General features: G+C 57.5%; 1 protein-coding gene across 1 annotated transcript; it reads left to right on the top strand.

The window, feature by feature from the left end:
• Positions 1–1089: 1089 nt before the first annotated feature.
• TBX2 (T-box transcription factor 2) lies at positions 1090–10625 on the top strand. Its single transcript, XM_058817772.1, has 7 exons — positions 1090–1565; positions 2238–2505; positions 4829–4975; positions 6125–6201; positions 6276–6445; positions 7667–8280; positions 9107–10625. The coding sequence occupies exons 1-7, from the start codon at positions 1201–1203 to the stop codon at positions 9551–9553; spliced, it is 2088 nt and encodes a 695-aa protein (XP_058673755.1). The 5' UTR covers positions 1090–1200; the 3' UTR covers positions 9554–10625.
• Positions 10626–10944: the final 319 nt, after the last annotated feature.

Genomic DNA, 10944 nt, shown 5'->3' with positions numbered 1-10944 from the left:
CGCCCCACCGCGATCCGCTCTCCAGGATCTGTCGTAAGGCGGCCGCCGCCGGGCTCCCCCGGCCTCTCCCCCCGTTCCCGGCCCGCCGCCCCCGCGCAGACCGGCGGGGGCCTCAGCCGCGCCCCCCGCCCCCGAGGCTCCGCTCCCCGCTCCGCCGAGGCGGCTCCGCGCTGGCCCCGCACCGGCGGCGCAGCCGGGGCTGACCCGGTATGCGGAAAGGAGCCGGGGGTGGGATTTCGAGCACTTTTCTCTGTCATTGGTTAATATTTTATTCTGTTGACATGTTTTCTTACTGCCGATGCTTCCGACACCTTCTTCTTCTTTTTTTTTTTTTTTCTCCCTTTCTTTTTTTTTTTCCCTTCTTCCCTTCCTCCCTCCCTCCGCGCCCCCCGCCCCCCCGCGCCCGGAGCTTGGCCGGAGCTGTCAAAACCCCGCCTATGCAGATCCACAATTGGTCTGAAACGCGTAAAATCAGCAATCAAGGGGGCTTGGCTCATTAGCGGGCGGATCAGAGCAGGAAGGACATGTGAGATAGTCACAGTTTTACAGAGATCAGGACAAGATCTCACCGCTCCCACTCGGCTCCCTTGGCCATGAGCAGCCCGAGCCGCAGCGCCGAGCGCGGAGCGCGGAGCCGGCGCGGCCCCGCCGGGGCGCAGCCCGGGCCCGCGGGGGTGTGAGGGCAGCGCGGCCGCCCCTGCTCCGCCGCGCCCGCGCAGCCCCGCGCAGCCCGGCCCGGCTTTTGTTTCTATTTTAGTGTCGGGAAGGACTTTCCTGGGAGGGCTTGTTCCCTCGCTCGCTCTCCCTCGCTGCAACAACAACAACAAAAAATAAGGACCTACTGTCTCCCCTCCGCAGACCGGGAGTCCCAGGAGCCGGGAACTGCCTCGCTTTTCCTTTTTTTTTTCTTCTTATTTTTTTCTTTCTTTTTATATTTTTTTCTTTTTTTTTTTTTTTTTAATCCCGAATCTAGTTCGGCTGATTTTCGCCTCTTTTTTTATGCTTTCTTTTTTTCTTTTTTCTTTTTTTTTTTTTTTGGAGAGTGTGTGTGTGTGTTGTTGATTTTCCTTCCTCTTCCAGAGACTCGAGCGAGTTGGCTGGGCAGGAGAGGGGAAAAAAATAAAACCCAACAAATACACACACACACAGCATTTTTGTAAAGGGAATCCCTCTTTTTCTCCTGGATTTGTGGATGCACCGATGAGAGATCCAGCCTTCCCAGGGACTGCCATGGCTTACCACCCCTTCCACGCACCCCGGCCGGCTGACTTCCCCATGTCCGCTTTCCTCGCAGCCGCCCAGCCGTCCTTTTTCCCGGCTCTGGCTCTGCCTCCGGCGGCGTTGGCGAAGCCCATGCCGGACCCGGGGCTGGCCGGGGCGGCCGAGGCCGGGCTGCACGTCTCGGCCCTGGGACACCACCACCAAGCCGCCCATCTGCGCTCGCTCAAAAGCCTGGAACCCGAGGAGGAGGTCGAGGACGACCCCAAAGTAACGCTGGAAGCCAAAGAGCTTTGGGACCAGTTCCACAAGCTGGGCACCGAGATGGTGATCACCAAGTCCGGGAGGTGAGAGCCGGCCCCGCGCAGCCCCCCCAGCCCGCTCCGCACCTGCGCGGCCGCGCAGCGCCCTCGCCCCTCGCTCCATCCCGCTCCCCATCCCTGCCGTGAATTAACGCGGGCAGTTTCGATCCCTGGAGTTTTTCGGAGGTGTTTCCCCCCCGGCTCCTCCGAGTTTTCCCGTCACCGCTCCCCTCCGCCTCCCATTGCTGCTTTTCCGAGCGCGATCCCAAATTAAATCCGTGCGCGTTAATTGAGCGCTCGGAACCCCCCGATCCCGTTGTTTTCGCGGCTTCCCGCAGCTTCCTTCCCTCCTGCCAAACTTTCCCTACGTCCGGGGTCGTCCCCGGCCCTGCCCGTGGCCCCCGGGCCCGGGGGAGGCAGCCCGAGGTGCCGAGCGAGCGGCTCGGCGAAGGGCAGAGAAATAGAGGAAAACAAGAATATATTTTCTCCTCTTATTTCTTGAAATGGGATTTTTGAGCTCTTCCCCTGCTTTCTGCCACGGTGTGGGCAGCACAGCGGGATGAGAAGAGGTGGGACGGGAGGAAGGCTGGGGATCCTCAGCGAGCTGAGCTGAAAGATGGAGGTTTGGGAGCACGGCCGGGGCCGGGCGGTGCGGGAGGCTCGGCGGGGCCGGCGGCGGGCGGGGGCAGCCCGGTACCGCTCTGGGTCTCTCCGCAGGAGGATGTTCCCCCCGTTCAAGGTGCGGGTGAGCGGCCTGGACAAGAAGGCCAAGTACATTTTGCTGATGGATATAGTGGCGGCCGACGACTGCCGGTACAAATTCCACAACTCCCGCTGGATGGTGGCTGGCAAGGCCGACCCGGAGATGCCCAAGCGCATGTACATCCACCCCGACAGCCCGGCCACGGGGGAGCAGTGGATGGCCAAACCTGTTGCCTTTCACAAGCTCAAGCTCACCAACAACATCTCGGATAAGCACGGCTTTGTAAGTGCGGCTGCGGGGCAGAGCGGAGCGCCCCGGGCAGGGTCCCTGGGCAGGAGCGGGCTCTGCCCGGCGCGGGGTCTGTCCGTGATATCCCTGCAGAAACCGTGAGGCTTTAGAGCCTCCTCCAGCCGTGTCGGGCTGCGCGGCGGGGCCTGGCCGGGCCTTGCGGTGCCCCGGCTGTCCCGCAGCCCCTGGTCCTGCCCGGCTCCGAGGGGCAGCTCCGGTTCTCCGGGGGAAAATAAGGGTTGAGCTGCGGGCAGCCTCAGGCTCCCCTTGGCTCCCGCATCCCCGGCCTGTCCTGCTGCTTCTTGCCAGCCTTGGAGGCTCTTTGGGAGAGGAATTTTGGGAGGTGGGTGTGCGGGGACCGCAGCCCCGACGGGGCGGTGGCCGGGCCGGGGCTGTCGCTGCCGGGACCGGCCGCACCTGCGCTGGGTGCCCGCAGGCGGGAGAAGCGCTGGAATCGTTGGCACCATCTGCCACAGAAAGCCCCTGTTTGTATCCCTGTTGATGGTGTCTGCATCACCTAAAGGAGGTAAAAACAAAACGAAGGAATTAAGCCCAAAAAGCCACCAACCAAAACAAACAGAGAAAGGAAAAGGAGAGAGGGAGAGAGAAAGGGAAGGCGGCGGGGAGTGAGTGAGGGAGCGCTGGCATTTGCAGAGACCCGCGGGCGCAGGGTCAGAGCGTGATCCTGCGGGAATGCTCGGAGGGGGAAATCCCAGCGCCCCAGCCGGCTCTCCTTCCTCCGAGCGAGCATTTGGGGCGATAAAGGGAAAGTTCATCGTGCAGCGCTGCCGGTGCGGTAATTTACGGTAAAATCCCGGGGGCTGCGGGACCCCGCTCCGAGCAGCTCCGCATCTCCCGCAGAACTTTCTTTCCCCTCTCTCTTTTTATTTTTTTCCTCTCTATTTTTCCACTCTCTCTATTTTTTTAAATTTTTTCTCTCTCACTTTTATTTTTTTCTTTTAAGGCAGGAAACAGCGTCTTTGTTAAATAATACATTGCGAGGTTATTTATAGCCAGAAAGGTAAATCGATAGAGAAGGAGTTTAAAAAATATCTTCTTTTTTTTGTACTGGTGAAAAACTAGTTTGATTCAGCGCATTTAACGGTTCGCCTCCTTCAATTAAAGATTTCTGGTGTCTGTCGTTGTCCAAAATCCGGACTGTTAAATCTGCGAGATGAGGGTTTAGCCAGTGCCCATCTGGTCAGAGAGGGATGATTATTTTTTTTAAAGGAATGCAGATTTGCACGCCTGAATGAGACTTTTTGCACCATTTTTATTATAAATCCCATCTAGATTATATCAATATAACACCGATCCGACAGTTCATCAGCAGGTGATTATTGCTTGGGTTAAAAAAAATGAGGGGATTTTTTTTTATTACCTTCTAAACCGAAATGAAGTGATAATTATTTAGCCATTTGGCTGACGTTATTTGACAATAATTACTCAAGCTTTCGCCGTCCCTCTCCGAATTCTGGGCAGTGAATTCTGCATTTCAGCCCGACCACAGCAGGTTGGAGAATTATTTAAAAGCTATCGTGCAGGAAAGCAGGCAGCGAGGGGCCAGGGGTCGGAGCGGCTTGGGGTGTTCAGCCGCTTCCAAAAATCCTCAGCCAAATCACGGGGAATTCGGGTTTTACTAAAAAAAAAACAACAAATCAAACTTAAAAAAAAAATATAAAATAAATAAAACGAAAGAGTAGAGAACGGCTTGGAGTGTTGGCGAGGCTTTCAGACACCTGGCTGGAAAAGAAAAAAAAAAGTCTGTTCCTTCTGCAGCGTTGCTCCGAGACATAAATTTGCCATGGCTCGTGGTGAAACGCTGCTTTCAGGTCGCAGGCGCTGCCTGGGGCTGGCACCGGCTCCTGCTGCCCCCGACACTCACCCAGAGCCTTTCAACTTTTTTTTTTTTTTTTTTTTTTTTTTTTTTTTTTTTTTTTTTTTTTTGTGGTGGCGAGGGATAGTAATTTATTTTTAAGGACGGAAATATGAAAAGCGGTGAGAAACGTGTCGAAAAGTCGCCTCGCGTTTGCAGGGTTGTAATAAAACTGGGAGATCCCTTTTGCTGCTTTATTGCCGTGCTTAACACCCGCAAAGATGCTGCTCTGCCCGCGTTCCCTGACCTCCTTCTTTCGGGACAGATCCTGCAATGGCATCAGCAAAAAAAAATAAGAAATCTCCTTCTCTGGCATCGGCCGGCATGGTGAATTTGAGTGTTTTTTGGGGCTGTTGTCGGGAGAAAAGGGTTTTTTTTTTAGGGAGGGAGCTGGAGGCTGACGGCAGCCACGGGCTGTGCTCTCTCTCTCGCCCATCCCAGACCATCCTGAACTCCATGCACAAGTACCAGCCCAGGTTCCACATCGTCCGGGCCAACGACATCCTCAAGCTGCCCTACAGCACCTTCCGCACCTACGTGTTCCCCGAGACCGACTTCATCGCCGTCACTGCCTACCAGAACGACAAGGTACGGCCGGGCACCCCTGGCCCTGTCCCTGCCCTGTCCCTGCCCTGTCCCTGCCCTGTCCCGATCCCTGTCCCCATCCCTGTCCCCATCCCTGTCCCCATCCCTGCCCCTCTCCCCGTTCCCTCCCCTGTCCCATCCCTTACCCTCTATCAGGGTATTTTTCTGTCTGTGCGTGTTGGCGAGGATATTTCAGGGCAAGAAGCAGAAACACTGAAAACGTTAAACCCCAAGCCCTCAGAGGAGGATGCACCCTCATACTGCTTGTATTATTATGGCTGTTTTTAGTGTTAGCATTAATGCTGTTGTCAGTATTTTTGTTATTGCTATCGATAATTCCCTCGTGGAGTTTGTTGCGCCTTTCTGGGCCCTGGGAGCCTCTGCTGCAGGCCCAGGCTCTGAAGAGCAGCACCAGGCCTGGGCAGCCTCACCAAGGAGGTGCCCAGGGCTCTGCAGGAGCCAAAAAATAGAGGCAGATAAGCTAATTTTAGTTGCTTTCATGATTTAGCGAGTGTCACTCCGTGAGCAGGCAGAGCACCATGCGGAGCAGGGAGCCTCTGCCGTCCCCTTCCAAGCGTTGTGTGTGTGTCTTAACCCAAAAGCTGACCCCCACCTCCAGCTCTGGCTGCTGATGCTAATTGACAGCTCTGGCTGAGGGTCCTGGTGGGCTTGTTTCCCTCGTAAAGTTTATGGCGAAGAGTCACAATCGATTAAAGAGCACTCTGTCTGCTCGGCTAGGGCCGGCCGTGGGCGCCGTCGGGCGGGGGATGCTCGGGCCGGGGGATGCTCGGGCCGGGGGTCGCGGCGGGGCCGGGCAGCCGGGCCCTTTGCAGAGCCCCTCTCGGGGCCGTGTTGCAGGGCCATGCATTATTGAGCGCCCTGGTGTCGCCGGCCCCGGCAGCCCGTGGCAGGCAGGGATAAGAATAGCTTTTAACCAGCGCCGAGCGGCTCAGTCGCCATCTTCCCTCCGGGGGGCCGTGAAAAATAACTTCCTATCATTAAGACGCTATTAATAATTCAAGGCCAAACCTCAGCATCATTTTTAATAAAGCGTGCGGTGTGTTAACGCGGGCTCCGCAGCCTGCGCCGCGCACCCCGCGCTCCCCGACGGCCGGGGCTTCACATGGCCCCTTCTCTCCTTCTGCCCCTCAGATCACGCAGCTGAAAATCGATAACAACCCCTTCGCCAAGGGCTTTCGGGACACGGGCAATGGCCGGCGGGAGAAGAGGTAAGGGGCGCGCCCGTCCCCCCGGCTCCGCGCCCGCGGGGCACGGCCGGGCCCGACGCTGCCTTGTCCCGCAGGAAGCAGCTCTCGCTGCCGTCCCTGCGGATGTACGAGGAGCCCTGCAAGCCCGACCGCGACGGGGGAGAGTCGGACGCCTCGTCGTGCGAGCCCTCGGCCGTGCGCGATGCCCTGCACTCGCCCGTGGGCGCCCTGCCCAGCCCCCTGCGCCTCAAGGGCAGCGGCAGAGGTAAGGCAGGATGCGGTCCCCAAATGTCCCCAAACCTCCTGCTCGTGCTGATTTCCTGTGGGCAGCGAGGCAAAACATTGGGGAAAATAAAGATGGGGATGCGCACAGCGGAGCTCAGGGTTCAAAAAGATAAAATCAGAGGAAACGCAAATGGCATTCGCGAGTTGCCACGTTTTTCTCTTTATGTATTTTCTTTGGAATATATATTTGATCCTCTTACACCTGATGTGGATATAATACTTCTTGTATTTAAATTATACAAGAAGAAATGGCAAAGCACCCTGTGTGCTCACCACATTAGCCTGGCATGCCCTTCCTTCCTTCCATGGGAATCTCACCCTCCCCTAAAAAAGAGAGAAAAAAGAGAAAAGAAAAAGAATTAGTACATTTGAAAGAGGAAAAGAAATGTTGTAACTCCAGGGCTTCAGGCTGGTAAATGAAAATCAACCAGCATCTCCCACGCTGCAGTTGTTGATGCTGGGTTTTGTCTCGCAGCACTATCAATCTGCTCTTTAAACTTTCCACCAACTCCATTCCCCGCAAACCTTCATCAAAACTGCAACCCCTCACCCGAGCTGCAGGGAGGGTTTATTACACCCCTCTCCACTTTCAAAGGCTTCCCTGAATATTTGCCCCAGCCTGCAGAGCTTCACCTCACCCGCAGCAAAAGGCTTTTCTCGTTTAGTGGAGCCGTTCAGGCAGGGGCTCAGCTCCCCTCGCCTCGCATCCCCTGCCTCCTCTGAGAGCTCAATGAGATTTTTTAAATTAAAGCCCTTTTTAGAGAAGTCTGTACCATACTCCCAGCCTTAAAACTGCCTCTTTAACCTGTCTCAACCTGCGCATTTGGAATAAATCCACGGTGCGCTGGCAATCAGCTCCATGTAATTAAATACACGCAGGAGCATTTCCTCCCGCGCTGCCCAGTGCCCGCTCTCTGCAGCCCGCTCGGACTGTGCAGCTGAGGGGAGCGATGCTGGGACAGGTTCTGCTTCTCCATCAAACAGGTTTTCCTGCCTGGCACGGCCACAGGACTTGGTATTGTTAATCCCCATCCTCCAGAGTGACCATAGCACGAGGACCCCCAAAATGAGTCTCTCCCATAAATAACGATCGCGGCTTCACTGTCCCACCTCCTCCTGACACCAGGACTCTTGTGAGTGACCCCTTTGTCACCTCCCCTGGTGCTTCTGCTCTGACCTGTGCCCCTCCATCCCCTTGCAGAGGAGAAGCCAGGGGCTGACAGCGACACGGAGGCGGAGAAGGTGCCCGAGGAGCGGCCGGTGGCAGCAGCCAGCCCCAGCGCCGAGGACGCGACGCCCCGGGGCAGCCCCCGGTGCCCGGAGGAGCGGAGCAAGGAGAGGCACAGCCCGGAGAAAGCCAAGGACGGGGCATCCCCCCGGGAGGCTCCTGGCGAGGGCCTGTTCGGCGCACGGGGCCTGGAGAAGGACAAGGTGGAGGGAAGGAGGAAAGAGACGGAGCCGGGCAAGAAGGACACGGAGGGCGGCGGGCTGGGCAAGGAGGCGTTCGCGCCGCTGATGGTGCACACGGACAGCCCCCCGCACCTGAGCACCGGGCACCTGCAGAGCCTGGCGCTCTCTGGCCTCCACGGGCAGCAGTTCTTCAGCCCGCTGGGCGCCGGGCAGCCCCTCTTCATCCACCCGGGACAGTTTGCCATGGCGCCCGGCGCCTTCTCGGCCATGGGCATGGGACACTTGCTGGCCTCGGTGACCGGCGGGGGCAGCCTGGAGAACGGAGCCCTCTCGTCCGCCCCGGGCGCAGCAGGGACGGCCACCCCCTTCCCTTTCCACCTCTCCCAGCACATGTTGGCCTCTCAGGTAAGCCCTGTGTCCCCATCCCTATCCCTGCTGTCCAGCTGGGCTCTGGAATCTCCTCTTTGTGTTCACCCCTTGAGTGAGCGCAGCACTTTGGGGGTGCAGGTCAGGCCCGGCCAGTGTCACCCCCAGTGTGGGGACATCCAGCGTGGCCCCATTGTGGGGAAGGAGCTGCTGGTGCCCCCAGCCTCCCCCAGGCCCTCTGCAGCCCACAGGGACAAGGGGGGACACACTTCTGAGATGTTACCAGATTTGGCACAGGCAGAACGTGGAGGACATTTTGAAGGCGGCTTTGAGGTTGATTTGAGAAGGAATCTCGATTTTTTGCAGCTGCTATGGCTCCTCCATAGTCAAGGGCAGAGTCAGGAGCTGTGGCCCTGCCTGACCTGGCTGTCCCCATCCAGCAGCTCCCTGTCTTCCTGTCAGCTCTGAAGGGCTCCCACAGCGCCTGCCCTGGTGCTGCCTTCCCATCTCCTCTGGTGGAACACATAAAGATGTCTTTGAACTCCCCTAATTTATCCATCCTGCTTAACAATGTGTTTTAATGTGGTTAAGGGGCTGTGATGCTGCTCAGGCAGCGTGCGGGGAGGGGATGGGGCAGATCTCAGGCAGGGGTTTGTGCTCGGTGGCACCAGCCTGGCTCGGGATGGGGTGCCAGGGGCTGTACCCCCTCTCTTTGTGTGGAACGGGCTGATACCCCCACACTCTGGTCTTAGGGTGACACTGGGCTGTTCCATCTTCGCCTTGGCTTTTTTTGGGGGGAGGGTGGGATGCAGCAGAGCAGCAGCACAGCTCTGACAGCTCTTTCTCTCTCTCTCTCTCTCCTCAGGGAATCCCGATGCCCACCTTCGGCGGACTCTTCCCCTACCCCTACACCTACATGGCAGCGGCCGCAGCCGCCGCCTCGGCCATGCCGGCCACCAGCGCTGCGGCCGCGGCGGGGCCGCTGTCCCGCAACCCCTTCCTGGGCAGCAGCCGGCCCCGCCTGCGCTTCAGCCCCTACCAGCTGCCGGTGGGCATCCCGCCCAGCACCAACCTGCTGACCACCGGCCTGCCCGCCAGCCTCAGCGCCGAGGGCTCCAAGGGCGGCGGCAGCAGCCGGGAGCCCAGCCCGCTGCCCGAGCCGCCCCTGCACAAGGGGGGCGCCCAGCGCTCCGCCGCCTCCCCCAAGGGCTCCCTGAAGGAGTCGCTCAATGAACTGCAGAACATCCAGAGACTGGTGAGCGGGCTGGAGAGCCAGCGGGAGCTGTCCCCGGGCAGGGAGTCCCCGAAGTGAGCGGCGGGGCGGGCAGCGAGCCCTCCCGGCGGGGCGGAGAAGCACTGGCGTTCTGTACAGCACAGTATAAATATTTATTGCGGAGAGCGAGGGCTGGGAGCGAGCGCAGGGACGGAGCCGCCGCCCCAGAGCCCGGAGGGAGCAGCTGGAGCGCGGGGCTCGCCCACCCCTGGGCTGGGGGGGCTGGGAGCGGCTCCCCCCGCCCCAGCGAGGCCGCGGAGCCCCCAGGACCCCCCAGCCCCCCGCCCCAGGGGCAGGGTGAGGAGCTGGTACCGACACACCTGATGGACGGGGCGGCCCCTGCTTCGGTGAGGGGCGAGAAGGGCCGAACCCTCATCGCCAAACCCTCATCTGTGCAAGGGGAGGGGGAAGGAAAAAATAATTTAAAAAGAAAAAAAAATAAAAATAAAAGAGAGATAAGAAAAGGAAGATGGAAACCAAACCGCCTCGGCAGCAGCCGCCGCCGAGCAGGGCGGGCACGGCGGGGGGAGCCTCGTGGGTACCTGGGCAGATATTTATGAAATAAATGGTAATTTGTGTAAATAAGCTATAAGGATCCCAGAATATGCAAATTGGTATTAATTTATTCAGAGTTGTACATTGGTGTGTATATAATATTTAGAGTTTAACTCCTCGCATTTAAGTTTTTTTTCGGTTTTTTTTTCATTTTACATGAACATATATATTGTAAATGAAAACTATTTAGCTCTTTGTGATTGAAGGAGATAGGGTTTCTCTGTGTTTTAAAATATTGTTTATCCCGCCTGTTCTCTAGGACAATCATGTGCCACTGATAAAACAATTTTTGGAGTTATTAAAACTAAGATTTCAATGCTTTAACGGACTTTTGGAAGAAAAAAAATAAACTAACGAATCCAAAAGTTAACTAAACTATTGTTACAGTGCGGGGTATAGAGAATGCAGGAATAAACCTCAGGTTTTTATTTTTCACTCCAGAACAAAAAAAAAAAAAAAAGTATAATAAATTTAAATATCACAGGACTGTGCTCTATATTTGTTTTAAAATAAAAAGATACATGATTTGCAACGTGCTGGTTACTCGGGTATCTGTCTGTTCAGTTTTGATGAATTCTCACATCTTTCAATAAAAAAAAAAAGCCTCTACTCGGAGAAGTCCTGCCGGCTCCCGCCTGTTTCATTCCCGCGGCCGCTCCGCCCCGTCGGGGCCGCCGCCGCTCCGCAGGTGCGCAGCGCTGGGAGCCGCCCCTGCCCTTCCGCGGGGCGCGGAGCGGCCGTGACCGACGGGGACAGAGGGAAACGCCCCGGTTTGCGCGGCCGCGGAGCGCGGGGCACGAACCGCGCAGGGCTCTGCCCGTCGGGGCTCGCCCCTCCCGGGCCGGCAGGTGCGCGGGGAGGGGCGCGGAGGCACC

Source organism: Ammospiza caudacuta, chromosome 20 (genome assembly GCF_027887145.1).
Source record: "Ammospiza caudacuta isolate bAmmCau1 chromosome 20, bAmmCau1.pri, whole genome shotgun sequence".
NCBI lineage: Eukaryota > Metazoa > Chordata > Aves > Passeriformes > Passerellidae > Ammospiza > Ammospiza caudacuta.
The sequence above is the reverse complement of the archived record's forward strand: the minus strand, read 5'-3'. Positions and strand labels throughout refer to the sequence as shown.